The sequence below is a fragment of the Chaetodon trifascialis genome, chromosome 20 (genome assembly GCF_039877785.1).
Source record: "Chaetodon trifascialis isolate fChaTrf1 chromosome 20, fChaTrf1.hap1, whole genome shotgun sequence".
Lineage (NCBI taxonomy): Eukaryota > Metazoa > Chordata > Actinopteri > Chaetodontiformes > Chaetodontidae > Chaetodon > Chaetodon trifascialis.
Genome location: NC_092075.1, coordinates 19,088,607 through 19,111,459, shown reverse-complemented (window position 1 = coordinate 19,111,459; position 22,853 = coordinate 19,088,607). Strand labels below are relative to the sequence as shown.

Genomic DNA, 22,853 nt, shown 5'->3' with positions numbered 1-22,853 from the left:
CAAGCCTCAGCCAGATGAGTCTGACTCACATAACTGCATCTCACACTCATACGTCTGCATGTATTTATCCTAACGAGACTTCAGCAATAGGAGTAAATGTTTTCAACAGGTCTCAGTGATAGTTTAAAGAGGTACTTCACTCAAAATCAATCTTCTGATTGAGAAACCCCCAATGGGCTTGAAAGGTGGCTATAAAACATTAGTTCCTTCACAGAGAACTGCAGCTCTGTTTGTAAGCTGTACAGAGGAACACTGACAAGTTCTCACAGTGGAAAACAACATCAACCAAAGCCTCTTCAAGGAATAATATGACATAGCTTTCTTGGAGACAGTGAGAGGAATGACAACGTTCTTGCATCAGTTTGTTAAATGCTTAGCTTAGCACAGGGAAGCAGCTAGCCTGGCTCTGTTCAAAGTTAAAAATCTGCATCCTATCACCTCTAAAACACATTAATCATTGTGCCCCATCCAGTTTGTTTAATTCTGTAAGATCATGATAGTTTCTGCTTTTATGGTGAGTTAAATGCTGACTATTTCTTGCCACTTATGCCAACAGGTGCTCATGTCAATATGCAGTTTTGATATTTCAGTTCCAATGCACTCAACTATTCAGAAGAACAGCTATGTTACAACATGAACTCCCTGGATAAGGACATTCTGGCGACTAGACTCAACACCCCCACATCTTTTAATTTTTAGTTGTGTTCATACTCAACCGCACTTGAAGCAGTTTATCAGAATTCACACAGCTTCCTCTCCTCTAACTTTTGCTTTTATTCTTGTGAAATAATGGATGCTTTCACTTCCTAAATTGCGATGAAGCTTTAGATAAATTAGGCATGACTGAAAACCAAAAAGGCCAACAGAAATATCTAAATCCTAGCAGACACGTGAATTTCCCATGCATTCCTGCTTTTGTTTCTAAAAGGCACTGATATAAAGGGATTAGAGCTCACCACTCTCTTTTCCCTGAAGTCGATGCCAACTGTGGTAATGAACTTGGGGTTGAACTTGTTGTCTGTGTATCGGTACAGGAAGGTGGTCTTCCCAACGCCGGAGTCCCCCAGGGCAAGGAGTTTTATAAGGTAGTCATAATCCCCATCAGTCATAGTGATGACTGCAATAAACCTGTGGAAAACAGATAGAGTCACGTTAACATAGCTGAAGTGTCCATAGGCTTTCTGTGTGTGTGTGTGTGTGTGTGTGTGTGTGTGTGTGTGTGTGTGTGTGTGTGTGTGTGTGTGTGTGTGTTTACAACAGCATGTGACAGGAACAAAATAGAAGTTAAACAAGTCGATAAACAGAAAATGTACCAATGACAGAAAAAAGATATTTGTCTGTACATGGGACTGTGAGAGTTACGGGACTGTTGTCAAAGGGTCATCCTTATTATTCACAACAGAAATCTAGGAATTAGTGTTTATTCTGAAAATTAAATTAGTAAAAATCACAAGACTCAAATCTAGCGATGGAACATAGCAAAGCACATTTACTCTTGTAGATGCCTGAAGTCTACCGAGCGTCACCTAGAGGCTGCAGCGTCAAGCACAACTGCAGTATGAAAGAGTTCAACAGGACAAACAACAAGCTGAGGACTAGGTTACTCTTAGAGACATCCTGGTAGTAGAACTTGAAATATCCTGAGGATGGTGCTAGAGGAAAGGTTGGGGGGGTCACCAAAGTCGGCCGGGCCCCTCTTTGGGGGGTCATGAGTAGCCACAGGAAATCTAGCCTCTAGTTATTGACAGAGTGATACTTTCACTCTTTGACCCACCACATAGGCACAAACAGCAAGTCCAAGATGATGAACATAAGATCAGAGGAAGTGCATTATCAACAGCATGCACTTATTTGATAAAAAAAAGTTCTCCTAAGAATCAGTAGTTCAGATGGTATCTAAAGGAAAGGAATGCAGTTTTTAGGTGAAATTCTTGAATCAAGTGTGGGCTCTGTTTGCCTCATGGCTAAATGTGGTATATTTAGAGAGGAGATCATAAGACTCTAATTCACTCAGCTGAGAGGAAGCACATATAACGCTGTGCTTTATTACAGTGAGGACAGTGATTAACCAGCAGCTCTGATCTGATCACAATAACCTCCCTGTACAGCAGACAGCATGGTGAGAATTAGGGTGACACTATTCAACAGCCAGACTGAGGCAAAGAGAGCAGTCAATCCTTGTCATAACACTCATCACAATTACAGTACACTTATAAAAACTGGACTGACTTACCTCTAAATACACTCAATTCAGTGTTTTGCTCAAGAACACTTTAACATGTGGAAAGGAGGACCAAATAAATTGCACAGTGATGCCGTAAAACACAGCAGACCTTTCAAATCACTAAATAACCAACATTGCCACACATTGACAACACACCTGTAGCTTTCAGTGTAAGACAAACAAAAATCTAAAAGTGCATGGTTTGCTGTAGAAATGGTCCAGTGTACTGTTCAGTATGAGGGGAAAAAGGGTCTTTTAATAAGGTCTAGAGAACAGTCCTTGTAACTCAGTTAGGTGGAGACTCTTTGGTGCCACATGACAGTAAGCTGATAGATGTTATTTTCTCCCCCTGCTCTTGCCCTCACACATTTAGCATCCATCAGCCCTGACACTGATGAAGCCTTCTGGCGGTGCGAAGCTGGGGGTGAGACAGGAGGGAGGGGCTTATTGATCTGTCGTCACTGGTGGAAAACCAGGAATGTTTGTAGTTTAATCAGTCATTCATGATTCCCTGAGGGTTCAACAGACAACAGCAGCTCGGTCAGCTGACAGCAGAGAACAGCACGACTCACAGTCATAACAGAACAAACAACAGAACAAAACAGAAAAAAGGAGGGATTTATTTCATTTCATGTATGTTCATTTTGATTGTGAGGGAGGAAGAAACTTATTTTGAAATGCCAACAATACCCATGTCAAGTCTGGTCACCAACTCCTTTGACTTTTAATGCAAGTTTTATACTCATCATTTACACATGTGTTTGTTCTAGTGCTGTCAAAAATATCACGTTATTAACACGTTAACGCGAATCAATTTTAGCGGCGTCATTTTTTTAATCGCGAGATTAACGCTCTTTGTGACCTAGTGAACTTGTAGTTTTTTAGAAGCTGTGGCCACTGCTAGTAACGTAAGAAAAACTACAGGATCCGATTGTAAACCAGAAACAAAACAATAGGAACGCCCCACGCGCATGTTTGGTCTTGCCTGCTCGCTCGCTGTAGAAGTGTAGGCTACCAGTTTGTGTGGATGCCAAGCGCGAAACGCCAAAATGGATGCGAAAAAGATTCTGAATGGAAAGTTTAGTTTCAAAAAGTTGCCAGATGGGTCGACTGACAAGACCAAAGTTATCTGTGTGTATTGTCAGTGTGAACTGAGTTATCAATGTAGCACATCCAGTCTGAAATACCACTTGATGGCCAAACACACGGCGAATGCGAATTCTCCACCGCCTCTTTGTCAAAACCAGGCGACAAAGGATGGCTTTCAACAGAGGCATATGGATGCTGTTCAAAGGAAACTTAAGAAAGGAAAGTTTAAGCCATGGTTTAACTGCACTATAGCCTGAGTCCTAGTTTACAATGATGTGCACTTTGTAACTTTATCTTGTATCACCCTGTTTGGTCCCTTAGAAAGGGTTGTTGAAGGGGCTTTTTTGTAACCAAGTATTTATTTTTTTGTCATCTGTTTATTGACAGTGTTAAATTGTGTGAGATTTGATTCATTCAGATGTGAATGACCGTTCAAAGTGAGAATGTTAGTGTGAAATATAACACCACACGTTTTCAATAAAAAACATTTGCACAAAGCAAGCCTATCCACTTTTCCATGTTGATAACAGTATTAAAATGATAATTCAAGGGACATTTAGTATAGATAAAAATGTGTGAGTTAACAACGACATTCATGAGATTAATCGCGATTAAATATTTTAATCGATTGACAGCACTAGTTTGTTCTCCTTGGATCACCCAGCAATTACTGCAGACGTATCATACTGCATCCTCTACAGCATTATAATGATCGGTTCAGTAAAATCAATTCATCTAGTATCAGGTTCTGGCTATATGAAAAATATGGAAAACGACAAAATCTCTGCTATGTTTATGCTGCAAAATACAGCAAAAACGTGGGTGTAACATAGGATTAGATCCAGCTCTATGAGAGACGCAATGGAAATGAAATGCCTCTTTTATGAAAGGGTGAATAAGGCACAGCTTAAAACTTGCTAGCAACATAAGCACCAACACAGACACGTCTTCAGTAATTTGTGCTGCTCAGGGCAAATTTGCATTCACTTAATATGCACGGAAAAATCAATATTCTGTTGGCCCCTCAAAGGAATATTTTCACCAACAGAAATATCTACTGACTTAATATTCACCCATTTGCTATTTATTTATTAGGTAAACCTAGTTAAATCTAATGCAGTCTAATATAACAACCCAGCAATGAATCCTTCATTTGTGATGGCTAGAATGTTTTTATTCCAGCTGTTTTAAAGCTGTTGATGGTCATTTTGGAGGCTGCAGTTTGTGATGCTGCTGAACTGGACTGCCATAGACTGCAGAGTGCTGTGAATATTCAGCTCCCTCATTGATATAAATGCATGGGATTTATTGCAGGGCTGATTAATTAGACTGCATTTCTTTTGGCAGCATGTACCTAATGAAGTGGCAACTGCGTGCTTACCTAAGAAGAGAAACATACACCAACGAGCACAAACACTGGTTCGTAACTCTCAACATTCTGGCTGTTGAGGAAAGGTTTTCTCTGGTGTCTGCTAAACCTTCACAGGCCAGAACAAAACTATAAAACACACAGAGACATTAAAAATGTATGAGCCATCAACCACAATAGGAGAAAGTGGAAAAAAATAAAAACAGCAATATGGCTAGAGTGAGACATACTCTTGTACACTCACAGCAGACCCTTCAGTTTGTTGCTCTTTTGTATTGAATACTGGCAGTTAATTTTATCTTATTATAAGTTCATAAAGCGTGACACAACCACAGTACTTCCACATTATCAGTCAAGTAAAATCTTAGTTACCACTTTATTTGCACTCATGGTTTTTAAGTGCATGATCAGCACCATTTGTTGTTTTTTTATATATATATATCACAGAGAAGTAAAGAAATTCTGCTTTCATAACTAAAGCAAGACCGTAACTGACTGCCCTCACAGCTTCACAACAGCGACTGAGGACACGTCAAAATATCGACTTCCTGTTCTGGGAAAACTGGTCCTCAGTCACATGTCTGATAGCGGTCTGATAAACATTTTCTCACCCGTAGAACTTCCATATCCCCACACTTGTGTGGAAACTGAGTTTCTTTCCTGTTTGTTTGATCAGCCATTTCATTTATTTGTAGGTTTTTAACACTATATTACCTGATGGTTGAGTACAGCAATGCACTTCATCAAGTGTCTATCTGGCTTCTTTGGTGGTGGTCTGGTGGTTTGTTTGTTTTTTTGTTGGGTGGATAAAATACATTGTGCTGCTTACCCTGTCCATAGTAGTATATTGCGTGACTTCTGCCTAACTACAAAACCATCCCTTTAATATTCATCCTGAGCCTAGGTGAGTGTAGCAGCGTAACACCCAGAGAGAAGCATAAATCCACCTCCAACCAGACCCTGAGAGTAATTCCCCCCACTCAGTGCTGCACTGCTCTAAACACACACAGATTTATTACACACTGTGTATTCAATCTGAGACAAACAAGAAGCACAGATTGAGTGGAGAATTCAAGCTCACTGACTTTAGCAAGCTGGTTTCACTGCAAAGCTGCTGAGAAAGTGAGAGAGTGGATGTCCTTCTGTAACTTCTGTACATCCTTGAATTCAATTTTGACCTGATTATGAGTCCTGAACACTCAAGTCTGGGAGTTATGTGTGACTGAGGCTTAAGCCTGGCACCTGTAACGAATTTAGAACAGTCATGTTTTACATGTTAACTGAGGAGAATCTCCAAAACCAAATCATTTCTCCCATTAATTAACACAGAAGGGGCTTTGCATGATTTCATATCTTTTCATCTTGATTACTGTAATGCCTTGTTTACAAATGAAGGTCAGTTTACTCATCATGAGTAATAAGTAGCATCAGGTCAGCTAACACTGTTCTTTTAAACCTCATCTTGAAAACATTTTATCCTTTACTGTGAGATGATACTTGCAAGGCTAATTTCTGTATTTATCTGTTTTACTTCTTTTAATGAGAGTACACGTCTTCTGTATTTTACTATGTAGTTTACTGCTTTTTACCACATGCAGTGTTTTAGTGCTGCTTGTGTCCTATTAGTCTTCTGACTGTGCTTCATGCATTAAAAATGTACTTAATAAATGAACTATTATCATAATTATTATGAATTAACAGCAATCTGGTTTCAAGAGAGGTTCTCAGCTCTTAATAATTCAGGTTGGAAAAAAGAGTGGAAGTAGTAGCAGAGTGAAAAAAGATGATTGTTCATTGCTTGTTTCGTAATCCAATATTGAATATTCTATACTTGGGAGAGAAAGACAGAAACAACAGTCTCTACTCACCGTTTTAGCCTTTATTCCTCATTAGATACAAAAATTACAGCAGATGAGAAAAGAGGGTGTTGTATCTTTGGGGTTCATTAGGTCTTTATACATAATGCAACTTTGATCCTTTAATGAAATCAATAAATAATTAACACCGGTTTCACACATTTTCATCCGAATCCAAGTTAGAGTTCCAAATTAAATTTACTCTCATGAGACCGGATGGCTCCGAGCAAAAACAACAAGCCAAAAAAATGACTTACAGCAGAGTTCGTAGCTACCCAACATCATGCTACTATCACAGCGTAAATGACAGGAGGTAAACAGATTTTGGAGGATTCTGAGGTGATTCCATCAACAAGACATCAGATAAAGGTTTTGGCATAATCAGTAAAATGTCTTTCAGTTGAGATTTAAAATCTAATGACACTAATCAGAACAGAGAAACATCCCAGAAAAAGCAATGGACAGATGTTTGTTAAAGATTTCCGTTCTACTCCTGAAAGCAACAGGGAGGTGATGGCAGCTTGGCCTTTGCTTTGTTAATTATTGATCAGCAGCTAGCGGATTCATTTGTCTCGTCTCGCTGAAAATGCACACTGTGGTTTTAAGTGATCCCCAAAAGAGAAGTCAAATACTTTTAACACTCAAATTGCTGCATATCATAAATAATGAGAAGAAAAAGAGAGAAGACTGTTTAAGGATTATATGAGCCGTGACAAAGAGGAAGTCATTTGACTTTAGATAGCGGGCAGAGACATTTGAATGTAAGTAAAAGCAACCATCTGACTCCTGTGAAAACAGTACCTACACCTAAAGATCAGGCCCAAATCTAAACTTTTCAAGTGCTGAAGGTAAGCAGCTGAACAAGAACCTGGATAAAATAGTCTAAACTTTGCAAAATTATGATAAAAATAACAAGCTACCTACACAAAGAATGTGTAAATCTGACCAGACATTTCAGTTTAAGCCATGACAGATACACAATGACAGACACACTGCTTTCAGTACCAAAAAAGCATTGCTTCTATGTATTTCAGATACATCCTCTTAAACTGGGGTTTAAAACCTTTTGTCTCCCAATAATCTGTTAAACATAAAAGGTCAGCAGACATTTGTCAGAGACCTTTGTGTTTGACTGCTGTGGCCTCTGAATCATCTTAAACAGATCAGACAACTGATTCGTTTTCCATCTGTTGTGCACATTCTGCTGGGGGCCTTTGTTGTTAACCAATCTATTCTCCACAGTCAACGATCAATAACCGCTAACATGGCTGAAAATTGACCCTTGATTATCCAATTTGTCCTGACGTCCTCCGAGTTTACCCCCCTCAGATTGTCTAAAACCTTTTAGCATTTCAGACCCACTTAGCACAGCAGTGATGTACATTTAAGACAAGTGAATCTAAACGGCAGCTAGGTGGCATGTGCAGTGTGAGCTCGGTCAAAACTGGTTTTAAAGACAACTATAATCATGAGTCCAGCGGCTTCTGGAAGCGGATCAGATAAAATATGACACACTGGACTCAGGTGTACTGTATTTATTTATTTATTCATCTGTGAGTCCCACCAGGGCTTCCTCTATCCCTCCCTAATCCCACAGCACGAGGTGGGCTAACATCTTTACAGACAGCACACGCAGCTGGATCTGAAAGGTCAGCATGGATAGAGGAATGCTGGGAGGAAGAAGAGGAGGGATGAGGAGATCAAGGAGCAAGGGATGGGCCGGTACTGCATGTGGATATTCTCAGTCTCCAGAGGATGAATTCTAATGATTTTAAGGTCTACCTCACCTGTCCTCTAGCGCCCTAATCAGGCCTAAAACCTCCAAGTCTACAGCCATGCTAGCTGCGCTGTGAGGCTGTACTTAGGCACAGTGCTGTTTTGAGCTAAATGCCTAATAATAAAATGGCCTACTCATGCCTCCTTTCTTTATCTCCACTCTGAACAGCTACACATAAGGACCAGTGACTGAACAGATTGTGTTTACAGTGCTGTAGTAAAAACCCGTGACATTTCCATCGAAACCAATATGTTTTGCTATTCTCTGTCTGTGGTTGCTTTTACACAGCAGCGATCCAGCTTACAACATATCCAGTTCAAGAAAGATTCTCCATTTGTTCACAGACTGCTACTTCTTTGCTGCCGTACAAGAAGGTTTGGAGCATTTAATGGGTTTCTTTGTAATACAGAATAACTCCTCAGAATAAGTCCTCATCCACCTACAGAAATTCAAACTGCACCACAAAAAATGCAAAGATGTCACAGTTTGTTGATTGGAAGCATCAAATGCTATCAGAGCAGGACACTGTTATTGGGAATTCAAACTAATGTGGAGAGACACCAGTGAACATTGTGCTGCAACCTGCACATCTCATGACATAAGCATGCTGACATTTCACAGCGTTGGACTTGTGCACAACAAAATGCTGAAGAACAAACAAGCATGTGTGGGATAGCTGTAATGTGGAGGTGAGGAGCTTTTTTCTTCAGCCTTCCCAGTCTGCAGTAAACCTCAGAGTGCATTATGGCTACCGTAATAACACGAACACTTACTGAACATATTTATATGAGAGGGAGAGAGAGTGCAAGACTGTCTTTAGTTTCTGACTATTGGTATTACTACTCTCATTGAAGTACAAACTCACACATCCACTCATTGTCAGAGAGTGGTCTAATGGCATTGATGACAGTAATGACAGTACAGGTGTCATTAATGTTGTCACTGATAACACAGATGTAACTTATAACATCAGTAATAGCACAAGCTAAATGACAAAATGACAAAATCACAAGTGTTATTACTAATTTAATAATAGCACAGGTGAAACTAATAACAGTTAAAGCACAGCTGTAAGTAATGGTACCAAAGGTATATCTTGTAACAGTAAAGATAGCACAAGCTTAACTAATTACAATGGCTCAGTCATTAAGTCATAACAGTGAGGCAGTGGGCACGGTACCCGGGTCCTGGAACTGGCACAGTGTAACAGAAGGCAGTCATTAACTATATGAGTTACACCTGACAAATGTGGCGAAATAGCAAAATGTCTTCTTTGAGAAACGTTTATCATCTGCTCTATTCTATGCTTCTGCCTTACTCAGCTCCTTTGTGACCTACCAATCTCCATTCTTGTCAGTTCTGTTCTATACAGCACATTTTGGCTGTATTTGACTCTTATTTGACTCTTTTCTCTGGTACTCTACTCATCTCTTCCTTAAATCTAGTCTGTTTCATTACTTATTGAGATGGAGGGCATGTGACCAATCAGCTGACTGAATTCATGATCGCCCCTGGACAGTAAAACACACAGCATCATGACTGGCTGGAGGGCCTGTCCTGCCCGGTGTCTCCTGCATCTCAAAGCAAAATTGTTTGGCCTGACTGCTTCACTGCTACAATAACAGTAACAATACATCCACTTTCAATGTTTTTAGCATTGAAAGTGGATGTATTGTTACTGTGTTTAGTGGTTCATCTTATATTACATTTGAGGGCTTAAGTCAGTTTGTTCATTGCCTTTTTAAAATGTTTTGACATTATTTTGTACCAGCAGTAAGAGCCTGTTCTATTTCGTACAGGCTTCCTGCTCTGTCATGATTACGTTCATCCCTGCACATATCTGCAGTCATGAAGACTTTCTTTCCCGCCACAGTACAATTGCCTCTCTCAGGTGCTCATGTACAGTATTATACATCGTCAGGACCTGAGCTCTGCTTCCAATATTTCTTCAGTTTCAAGCAGTCAACCTGTGAATACCAATATGATGACAAAGTTCAGCTGCTCTGAAGCTACCCGCCTGTCAACCTGGCTATATCCTGCTACAGACCTTCACCCCTGCTGTGAGGCTTGCCACAGTACTGTGCACACCTGGAGGAGCTCCAGCGGTGAGTGGACACCTTCATGGCACTCCGAGTGGAGGGCCACAGTGATGGAAGCTGAGCTGTCTATGGTGGCATCCCTTCAGAGGACAAGACAGACAAGCTAATCTTCAGTGGTGACTTCTCAGACCCACAGGGAACGTGCAAGTCAGATGGCTTAGCTCACACCGTTTCAGGCTATCCATCCAACAGGGAATTTGGAGAACTGGACGGCACTCTGCATCTACAGCTTGTCCTGTGCCCACCATGACCAGGAGCAGCTCTCTCCTATCACTACATCAGTTGACAGCTGCATACCGGCTGCCAGAGGGCTCTTCCAGAACTGCTGGGCATCGCCAGGAAGGCACCGGCAAATCTGAGGGGTATTGCAATACCAGCATAGCAACCAGAACCTGTGTTTATGACTATTCAAACATACTTCAAGCCCAGGAAATGGAAAGCATGAGTCTAGGTATGAACCATTCACTACAGGCCGCAAACACATGGAAAACGGTTTTCCCCCTGTCCCACTACGAGAGCAGAGGCTAGCTACCATACTTTTTACCAAGGCAACATTCGTCAGCAAGCACAAGCCATTACTGCTGACCCTCTGGAAAACATTCACCTCTCTGATCATTTGCCAGATTGCTGCACCTCAGACCAACATAGTGCTGCTGTCCACACTATGGCCAATGAGGCCGAGGCTCTTAGCAACAGACATCAGGAAGGCTATGATGGCTGTCCTGACTCCCATCACAGCAATGGTGGCTACTTGGAGAATTATTGTTGCAGGATGCAGGGAACATGCATCTCAATCCATCTTAGCAAAGGAACCTCTTTTCAGGGCCAACCACTTTTCCTTAAAGAGCAATTTCCTCTCAGCTGTTTATGCTCATACTGAGCATTTTACATCTTCCTACAGAGGCTCTCCATCACACACAAACAAAGTCTGGCAAGCTTCCTCACATTTGAGTAATAAACACTCACTTAAAATGCGCATTACTGACCTTGAAAGTTAAAAAAGTATGCTGATAAACAGACACGTCATAGCAAGGACACACATCATGACAGCAGCGACGTTGCTGGAAAAAAAACAGGAGCCTCCTGTTGTGGTCACACAAATCCCAGGGGCACAGAAGCGTGCTGCAGACTTGATGTCCGCAGGTCCCTCCCGCACTGAATGGAAGCTGAGTTCCAGTGATTCAGATGCTGTGGACCAGGTGCGGATCTGTTTGCCTCATGAGAGAGTGTGCAACGTGCACTGTGGTGAAAGCACGAGACGACACTCGACTGAAAGTGCATGCCTTCTCTCACCAGCCATGGCCCAGAGCTCTCTTTTACGCAGTTCCCCTGATTCATTCAGGAGGAGAATCTAGCTGGTCTGATGTGCTCATGGTGGTGGTACCACAATGCACAAGTGCATCTTGGTTCCAGACCACCATGAGATCCGTGGCAGTTCCCAAGGTGAGAACTTCCACCTCCCTGTGATAGGCCAATGGCTGTGGTCACTGAACAGGGGCACTTGGAAAGGTTAGTAATCCCCCCCTGCAGTGATATGCACTTTCCATGGCATGAGAGCCCCTTCTACTGCAGCATGTCACAGGCTACATGGTCTGCTTTTCAGCACTGCTGTACAGAGAGAGGCTGAGATCCCATGATGTGTCTTCTGCCACTAGTGTTAACCTGCCTTCAGACATTGGTAGAAAACAGTTTATCTTCATTTGACTAAACTGCAGCCATTTCATCCTGCCACAAAGGCTATTGAGAGGGATCGCTTTTTGTGCATCCCCTGGTCAAGCACTTTTAAAGGGAGTCAGATGACAGACACCTGTTGTGCACCATCTAGCACCACACTGGGATTTACTCCCTGTGCTGCTCTGGGGTTCCTCTTTCGAGCTGATATCCGAAATCTCCCATCAAGATCTTATCCGTTAAAACAGTGCGCTTCCTAGCACTGACATCCGCTGAGTGAGTGACCTATGTGCATTGTCTGTCTCACTGGCCTGCCTCTCTATTAGAGAAGATGAGAGTGCAGCAACTTTACAGACAAATCCCTCAGTTACACCTGAAGTCCTAACAAACTAATTTCAGTCCAGAATTATTTCCCTCAAGGAGTTCTTCCACCTGCCTCACAGAAAAGAGGCAAAAGAAGTGTCTCACCGACTGCCTCGTGTGCGCTTTGTCTCAGTATGTTTTACGAACAGCAAACAGCAGCCTCATGTCTGTGCCCTGTCATCTGCTTCTATCTGTGTGGAGGGAGTGTAATATCATTTAGCCCCTTTCTTTTCCACACAGGGCAGACATGATGTTATCCATGGCACAAACAGTGCCTTCCTGTTTTAATATGCTTCACATTTACAGGGTTGTGTGTGTCCTTGTTCTCTTGTGGACCTTGGTGTCACAGTGGGCACAGACTACATCAGCTTCACCCTGAACCCAATAGCCACAGCTCTTAGAGCGCTACACCTACACTCATAGAATCTGGAGTTACAATATGCGAGACACATTGTTATGTGTTATCAGTTAATTTTTTTAACAGCATACTGTATAAAACAACTGAAGTCTGTATACCAAGTATAAGCATGTCTTATAATCACTTCAATTCTCGTTTGCTGCTTCTCAATCTGATTAAGGGTTTCCTTGTGTGACCTTTTCTGACTCGATTTCAGGTTCCAAAGTTCTCATAATCCTTGCTGTTAAGAGATTTAATGTCATCTTTAAGTTACGTCTGTTTTCAAGAGCTCAGGCATCTTGAAACTATATGATATTCACATTGAGTGGAATACTCAAATCAAACACTATGAATCACCAATTTAAATTAAAGGTTAATGCTCATCTTGAAATCTGGCAGAATTTGCAAGGATTAAACTAATAATCTGTTTCACTTTCATGTCTAGTGTCAGTTTTGCACAGGTCTGCAGTCAGGTCATTGTTCCCTTTTGATTTCACATGGGACACAAAACCCAATCTCTGGGTGAAAGTCCTGTGTTTGACCCATCCAAACACAAAAGTATCCTTGGGTACCCCTTACGTTCAAAATCATCAGATCTTCAGATCAGAGTTTCAGCAACTTGACTTATGCATTCAGTTGTGACTGTACTTCACAATAAGGTAATCAATCGCTATTTTTTATTACAGCTATCAATTGCCTCCATAAAACATAATCAGTGATAGTTCTGCTGATGATGAGGGGGTCCTGCTCTTTGGCCTCTCTTACTATACTATACTATACTATACTATACTATACTATACTATACTATACTATACTTTCCACCCACAGAAAATGATTTACACAGTGCAACATCAGTGAAAGCAAACCACAGGCCTGGTCACAGTCCGAATACTGACAATGTAGAGAATTATAACTTATCAATTTACTTCTTTAAGAGGAAAACAGTGCAAATTGAACTTGTTAATCATTGTCAGAGATCAGCGCAGACTAAAACCTGACCACAATTTTATACCCATTTAGTCCGATGCTTGGCTTTTATGGCTACTGGTTTGTTGCTGCTTCCTGTTTTAGTAATCTATTGCATGTTTGTTAATATACATTTTTGTGTTCATTGGGATACGGCCCTGCCAGTGATGATTTAAGATATTTGGAATTTTAACAATTTGCTGTTATAAAACCTCATTATTGAGAGTAGGATTAGAATGAATTAGAATTAGAATTAGAATTAGAATTAGAATTAGAATTAGAATTAGAATTTGAATTAGAATTAGAATTAGAATTAGAATAAACCAAAGCTGGTCTTTTCTAAGAGACAATTTTTCAGAAAATGAGTGAAGCTGGTGTTTTAGGTAAGTAGTAGGGAGGTTGTTTTACAGCATAAGTACTGATAGGGTAACTAAACATGGCATATTTAAAGCCTCATCATTATGCATGGAGTCAAATATTTACCTCAGTGTCCTCTGTTACAAATCATCAAAGAGGAAATGCCTCTCATAGGTAAGCAGGAGAGACATTTAACACCACGCAGAAATCTCTCATCAACACACTCAGTCACATCCATTGAACCCTGCAGCTGAATGCACCTTTCCAACGTCTTGGCTTTACATGACACAGTTTAAGTGACAGCATTTCCCCTCTGCAGTCAAACCAGTTTGAAGATAATACTGTTCAAACAAAGCCAGTGGGTTTTGTTTTTCCTTCTGCACAGCAGGACAGGCTCCTATCACAAAGTATTCCATTTCCAGTCCAGTATCACATGACACATTCGAAAAGTGTTCAGTGAAATGAACGTATGCCCTGGGTTATAATTAAATACACCAGACATCAAAGAAAGCTGACATGCCTGGAGCACAAATTTAGCTGTACTGGTTTTAGACAAATTCAGCCTGTTATATTTTATGTCTGTTTTTTGAGAAAGGAAAGGACTGAATGAAAAAATACATCACATTAGTTTCCATAGGATGTAACTGATGTTATTCAGTATTTCTCTCACTGTCAGCAAATGCGATGAAAACAACTGTTGTCTCTCAATCGATCTCTGTCCTGGCAAAATATTTAGTTCTAGAAGGTTGTTAACATACATAATTACTGCTCGCAGATCTACTGTGCTGGCCAGCCGAGAACGTGCTCGTGCTAGTCAGTCACAACAGCTCTCCAAGCTACCTCGCCTGCTGACTAACGTCACGGGGCAGCCAGCTCAGTCAGTCACAGAACAATAGAGTAGATTCCTACACAGTTTTCAGGAGACGCATTTGTACCATTGACTCCTCTCTCATAACTACACGCTTGCAGGCAGGTAAATACAGGTGTGACTGACATAATGTTTTTTTTGTTTTGTTTTTTAACATTTTTAGGAGCTTACAGAACACACAAGTTTACGCTCATCAAACATTTGCCTCTCAAATCTTTTTCTCTTTCCAGTGAAGGTTTCGTGAAGTTTTGTTGAAATGTCATTCTTGAGGTTTTCATCTTGTCTGACATTGTGGTCTTTTTACTTTGGTCTGCATCTCTTTCACTGTATTAAAAGCTTATTTCTGTAACATTATAAAACATGCTTTGTAACAAGAGGACCCAGTATGGTGTCATCATGCTGTCTGCCAAAGGCTGAAGCCGGTCTTTCACTTTAACTCCAAAAAAGCCTGACAAAATATTCAACCATCAAATTATTACTTTGCCGATGTGAATCTTAAGTTCATGTTTACTACGGCTAAAAAAAAACAAAAAAAAAACAGACACCTCGGAGTCAAACTGGTGCCATGCTCTTTGATAACAACACTAAATAAATCAAATTCATCCATTAATAAAACAAGTTTTAACAGAAAGCAACAGCCAACAGTGAGCCTCCTGCTTTCCCTCAGAGCAGCACCACTATCATGAGACCGAGCATGAGAGACAAATCAAGACCAGCGCACGTCCTCGCTGCTCGGTCGCTCAGAGCACTGATAACATGAGGATGATGCAGCTGAGTGCATCAACACAGCAACAGTTATCAACTTGTAGAAAAGGGTGTGATCACATTCCACAGCCGCGGATGCACGAATCTCTCTAACCCTGTTAAACCCCTCTTTTTTGTGTTGCTGTCTCTACATCTGTAAAGCTCTATCTTTGTTCTTGACAAACTAGCCAAACACACATCCTGGTGAGCGTCTGAGCTCCTTACCTCTCAGTGGCTCCTCAGCTGATTCAACAGTGTGAGATCCTGAGGGAGATACGAGCCGTCCAGAACAGCTGACCAGCAGCCCTGCATCTACACCCACCGACTGACTGACTGACTGACTGACTGACTGACTGACTGACGGACTGACGGACTGACTGACTGACTGACTGACTGACTGACTGACTGACTGACTGACTGACGCACTGAGTGGGAGGCTGGATGACTGACTACCATTCAGCTGGAGGCAGCAGAACAGAAAGCCACTCCCCTCAGTGACCAGCTGACTGGCTGCCTGACTGGAGGGTCGGATGGATGACTAGTTTAATAGCTCTGCCTTGCTGACTGTCTCGATGCTGAATTGCTGACTGAATTCCTGCCTGAATATCTGAATGAAAGACCGACCAACTGAACACTAAATCCAACTAATAAACTGACCGACTCACTAATGAACAACTAATTGATGACCGACCAACTGGCCGACCGACTAGATGACTGGCTGACTAACGAACGAACAAACTAACTTAACACTAACTGACCAACTGACAGACTAAACATCACTCATCAAATAAATGATTAACTATCTCATTTAATGACTTCATTGACTAATAAACTGTCAGACTAACTGACCAAAAGCAACACTCTATAACCAACTAACCAACTGACTGACTATCCAAATGAAGCGTAGATGTGGTAGCAGACTGGCTGCCTGACTAGCTGAGCCTTTGGTTGCCTGGTTAACTGACTGGCTGGTTAGTTACCGGCTGAGGAGCAGATGCCGTTTTTAGGTTTCTCTCTTTCTGCTGTTCCCGTTTCCTTCTCCACTAATTTTTGCTTCTCTCTGTCTGTGTGTAGAGAGGGTGGGGCCGAGCTACAGTAAGCTAGCTCTGACACACACACACACACACACACACACACACACACACACACACACACACACACACAAAAGCCTTATCAGTTGGTATATGCAGGGCAGCCTCAGGTCATGCTGGAGGAGGAACATGTGTGTGTGTGTGTGTGTGTGTGTGTGTGTGTGTGTGTGTGTGTGTGTGTGTGTGTGTGTGTGTGTGTTGCTGCTGGTAAAACAGGAAGTAGTTAAGTAATAATACAGGACAGTCCCAGGTAAATTCCTGATGGAGGAAATGCATTCAGTGTCTGCGACCCACAGGCGAAACAAAACCAAGCCTGCTACCTGCTAGAAAACCAACAACTCCATAATGGACTGTGAACAGACTAAGGCAAATATTACTAATTAATTAATGTTTTCTCAGTAGAGCAGTGGGTAGAGCTGCTGTTTTTCCTGCTGTAGTATTCGATTTCAAGTTCAGTTTTCATGTTGAGACTCATGAGAAACAGAAGTCTCCTGGATGATTTAACTGTTCACTTTCACTAAATAATTAGAATTTGCTATAGGGTCTGATGCTTCTGCATTTAAACCTTGGTCTGGCCAGTTTTAGACTGTATGTCGTTCAACTTTTTGTATGGCTGCTTGTGTTTTAACGGCATGTAATATTTGAGAGGACAGTAGAGGAGAGGATCTCTTCATCTGCTGATAAAATCAGCTACAGAAGCTGAAGGAAATTGTAGTTCTCTGGCTCCACCCACTGGAATTTTAAACAGCCAATCAGAATAACTCTACTTCCACAGCAGTTCCCCACTCATAATTTGGTGTTTCAAACAGAAACAAATGTCTCAGTCCTGAACTTCTGTCAGTCCACCATGAGCGAAATCGGAGCAGCTGTGTGTTTTCGGCTGGGCCAGCCGCCATCACAGCTTCATTATAAACATCAATCATCCAAAGTGATGATAACACGAGGAGACACCAGAGAAGCAGAGAGAGGGAGGATAAAAGGAGACGCCGCTTCTCACTCTTTCTTTCATCTCCTCTTGACACTTCACACAATAACAGCTGCAAATTGATACTTGAAAAATTGGTAGTTTTCTGACTGTAGTTTGGTTCATTTAGTCTGGACCAAGGATAGAAATGTAACTTATTTTTTAAAATATTTTAAGGAGGATTGCTTTTTTACTTGCATCATTTACAGTTTCAAAATAAAGAAGTCTTTTGGACCCTTTTGGCTTCATAACCTTGCAGATTTGCATGACAGCGTGTTGGCAAACCTGTATAATGTTCACCAAATGTCAAATCTTGTTATAAGTCTAGATTTCAACATTAAGGTCCATTTATATTCATGATTTTGCATTACATTAACTTAAAAACTTGTTAATAGGAATCATGAGAAAGCCAGAGTGACAAGAGACACCCTGTAACTATAGGAACCCACTGTCAATCCTGCCTGATAGTGGAGGGAGAGAGACGCTGCTGCCAGAAGAGCTGCTGGCTGTTCTGAGCAGAATGTTTAGGAATAAATGTATATACTATAATCCAGCTGTGTACATTTCTCAGTGTCCACCTGACTGTACCCCGGCTGCTGCTCGGTGCTGCTGTTGCCTTGTGCTGCTCTGTCTTGTCTGTCATCATGACGTTATTGGTTATACATTTGTTTTTCACTGAATGAGAAAACAGACGAGTAGCGTCAGATGGTGTGAAAAGTGTCAACTGTGTGAGTCTCAGGGTCAGTGCATGAGTTTGAAGCCCTGCACAGTACCTCGCCAAGCTTCTTCCTATTCTTCCTGTACTGGACAGCGGCCTCAGATTTGTTTGTGCCCATTTTTTTCCCCTCCTGCCACTGATACAACAGGGAAACTTGAGTGTTTGTGTGTCCCGAAGCAGATCTAGACATCAAGTGAGTCGCCTTTATCTTAATGTAGCTAACCGTACACGATGTCTCCCACACGTTCATTTCACCTGAGCCATCTCAGACACCGCTGACTTTCTGGATGTTCTACGAGGAACTCTAAACATGTGTGACTGCAGAGATATGGGTGCAAAAGCTTAAATAAATAAAAAGTAAATACCTCATGCCCTCTCTCTGCTGTTTTGGAGTCTCTGTGTGTCCAGACGGTGAAGCATCATGCAGCTCATGCTGGTGACCTTTAGGCGATGTTAAAGGCCGCCTAACACCGACAGTACCCACGACAAAACAAGATCTATCGCCAGCTCTGCGAACGCTGATAGCAGGAGACAACATTCTCTTACGTCACACTGGATTCATCTCTGTTCTTTTCTTTTCTTTAAGATGATATCAGGCTCCAGAAAATGTCTCCCATTATCGACAAACCTCCATCTATTCTGTACTGGTTATATATTTTGCCTTTATACTGTCCAGAGGTGGCTGCTGAGGGTTTACCTGAGTGGGGCTACAAGTGAAGAGAGCTTCTGCTTGCACACTGTGTTTTCTTGCTTGGTGTACATACCAATCCATCTTGTTATTGAATGCCCCTTTTTTGTTGTGTTGTCACCAGTGATGGACTGGATCAGTGCAGCTGACAGTGCATAATACTGCGGTAATGAATATATGTGGCGCGTCCTATGAGGTTATCATACTATGGCTGGATTTGAACAGGAAGAAGTTGAATGAAGTTGGGGCTCAAAGTACCAGAACATATCACCCTTGTATCGATAACACAAATATTTTATTTTATACTGCCCCCATGGGGGTAACTAGTCTTGGGTTTCATCACATGTTCATCCCTCTGAAGACATACTGCACAACCCCTGCAGCCGATGATGTCAGGCAGCATAACTGTGGAGGAATAAATGAATATATACATGAAAGATAGCAAGAAATTTGACAATGTCACCTTTGGCTCTCAAAATTTGTGAAATTTTATAGCCATTACAAAGTCACCAAATTACATTTCTAGTAACACATGATGCATCTGTTAAATTAAAGAATACTGTTGAACCTGAACCTAAACCTGAACTTTCAGTGAACAAATATACTAACTGATGCATTATGTGGCTATATGATGGCAGAATTAGTGGACTGGACTAACTGAATAAGGGAAGAAGAATCTGCAGAGAAGCCCAGTGGTGACGGCAGCCGTGTCAGTAATAAGAGGAGCAAAAATGTCTAAAAGCCAAGTGTATCTGCAGTTCAGTCTGTCACTGAGTGAATATTGTTGTGGCCAACATGGCGGAGTCAGAAGGACAGTGACAACCCTCCGTGTCATGGATAGTTCACTCTTTCATTCTGTTCCACATGATTTGTTTAATAGGAAAATGCAGTGAGGGCAGGCAGAAACGTGGCCACTGGACCAAACAATGGATCGACTGAGACAACACAAGCAGCCACATCACTGACTTTGAATATTTCACTCATCTCTAAAGTCATTATAGAGGCATCATACATGCATGTACCCAAACACCAACTCTGCCCTGACAGCAGCACACACGCTCAGAAACATTTAGGATCCCTCATCCCTCATTGGCTGAATGTGGAAAGGGCAATGGGGTCCAGATCAATCTGCTGAGACTCTGACATGCTCTGAGTTGAGGAGAGCAATTCCTACAATTCCCAGTGAAGCAGGGAGAAGCCCTTCAATTGTGTTGATATGCTGGATGGGCGTCTGTGGTACAGACAAAGATGCACCACTGACATGGAGATGGAAATGAGTTCACAGTGCTACTTATACTTAATTAGCGTAATACAAACTTAACACACACATTAGTGACTCTTCCACCATCAAAATGTTGAAAAACGCCCTTTGCTGTCCAACACACAGATGAAACAGATTTCACTTCTGGAAGGCACAGCAGAATGATGTCCAGCTGACAGAGGTCTCAGATCAGAAAAGGCCTCTATGTGTCTTTCCAGAGGCCATGGACAAACATCACATTTTGCTTTTTCCGTTGTTGTTCAGACTTCTAGTACCAACACTGTCAGTTCAAACCAAAATGTACACTGCCTAGGCAATACATTTTTAAAGACATCATGACTCAGGAACTTGGAGCTATGAGAAAATGTCCACTTCTAAAATCAGGCAACCGCAAATCAAATCTACACCTTCACAGTAAACCTCTAAAACCTTTTCCCAAAAGGTGCTGAAGCTTCTTTTCACCTCTAGAGATTTTATTTACAAAATCCATTATTATGATGAGTGTAAATCACAGCTAAATCATGACCACGGAGGTCTTTATCTGCTTATTGCTGGAGACTGTTGGGGCTGTGGACAGCCTGGAATAAATACCTGCAGACACTACCCAGGGCTGAATGAAGAAGCCGACTACCAACTGTGTGCACTTTGTAGTAAAAATGGAAATATCGTCTCTATAACGGAAACTGAATCTGAATTTCTAAATGTAAGGATGTCTTTTTGATTCAACTGAACTCATCTGCAGTATCACCAGTAAGGTCTTAGCTGAGCTGAAAGTGGAAAACAGCCAGTCATGCATTTCCTATTACAGCCCTGTTAAGAGGACTGAAGGAATGTCCTCTCCTATTTAAAACTGTTTACGCAGGGACAGACCCTGAACACAACACACAACCGAGAGCAGAGAAGTCGAGAGCTTGTAAGTGAAAGGTCACCAGTTCAAATCCCAGTACGAAGACAATGCTGCTGCTGAGGAACAGCAGGAACAGGAGGGATAGTTCCTCTTTCACCAGTTGTAGTTAGAAAACATTCAAAATCCACAAACCCTCCAACATTACGGATATGAATCTTTTTCCAAACATGCATGACTTTAGTGAACTGCTGGCTTTTCGTTTCGTGCCACCATGAGGTCAAAGCATTTTCTGTCCAACACTTTGATTTCTGACTTAATTTCTGCAAAATTAATAACTAATACTAATAACAGGCTTAAAACTGGATTTTGACAAGATGGGAGACATCTGAGTTTTTTTTTCCATGATGTGAAATTTTAAAAATGTGTGATCACAAAATAAAGAAGTTTGTGTTTACGTAAAAAAAGCTTGGTTACATCACCTCTGACATGAGATGTCCTGCATGAGACCAACATTCTGACCAACACAACAGCCTCTCAGACTGAGAACAGGTATTGAGTGTTTCTATGCACTGTGGCGAAATGTGACGAGCGAGCGCTCGCATCGCTGTTTCCTGCCAGCATAACGGAGACTATTGTGGTCCGACGGCTGATCATCATGTCATAATGTCTCGTTCTTCACAGGCTTATGCTGACGAGTCAGCACAAATGGCCACGGCTGATGTCATGAATAACATCACAGCAAATCAATACAAAAGAATTTGTATTTACTGATTAGTGTGTGAGAATTAGTCAGCAGCAGACGCTACATTCATAGAACTGGACTCAAATTCTTCACATTAGGTGCGTTTGAAGAGCTTCACTCCAAAGCAAGACGGCAGCTATGCAAAATACGACCGCACTCGACTCCACAAGGCCAGGCAAATATTGTACTCTCTGCTCTAGTGTGTCTGGCAGCTTTAGTTACTGGTTACTTTTCGGATTACATATTTTCATACCCTTCCTGCCGCACACAGGAAATGTTGCCAGCGTCACAAGCAGACCAGAGCAAAGTCAGAGGCCTCAAAAACACAAATGACAGCGATGTTTTTCCCCAACTTCACACCACTTTAGTTCATGTTTGGTTAGGCTCCAGCACAAACACAATTTGGCTAATATTAGGGAATGACTTTGACCATGGCTGAAACAAAGCAGCAGTGAGTGTTGACAGGAAATGGGAAACGACGACTTGTCAAACCAATCCTCCCGCCCTGACCTCCCCCCTACACCTACTCTGAGCCTCCGCCTCAATCTCATGCTACTTCTGCCTGTCTGGTAAACGCATGCAGAGGTCATTTTTTCTCGCTTGGTTTCCTTGATAGGGCAGTCTCCTTCATTCAACGGCATCGATTCATCAGCATTAACATGCGACCCCTTAGTTAGAAATACAGAAGGAAAGAGAAGATAAGGCAAGAGAAGAGACAGAGGCTGACGACAACACTGCATTTTAAAAATGTATGAGTCTCCA

At 41.7% G+C, this 22,853-nt stretch overlaps 1 protein-coding gene across 3 annotated transcripts in view; it reads right to left on the bottom strand.

The window, feature by feature from the left end:
- rab27b (RAB27B, member RAS oncogene family) overlaps nucleotides 1-22,853 on the bottom strand; it is a 52,976-nt gene that overhangs the window by 9,799 nt on the left and 20,324 nt on the right. For 2 of the 3 annotated variants that reach the window (XR_011603404.1, XM_070988580.1), the window contains exon 2: nucleotides 957-1,128. Coding sequence is in view for 2 of the 3 variants with exons in the window: in XM_070988580.1 (XP_070844681.1) it covers nucleotides 957-1,109 (153 nt within the window). In the remaining variant the exon portion in view is untranslated. Of the gene's footprint in view, nucleotides 1-956; nucleotides 1,129-16,005; nucleotides 16,103-22,853 lie in introns of those variants that run through there. The other variant, XM_070988581.1, reaches the window with a different exon arrangement.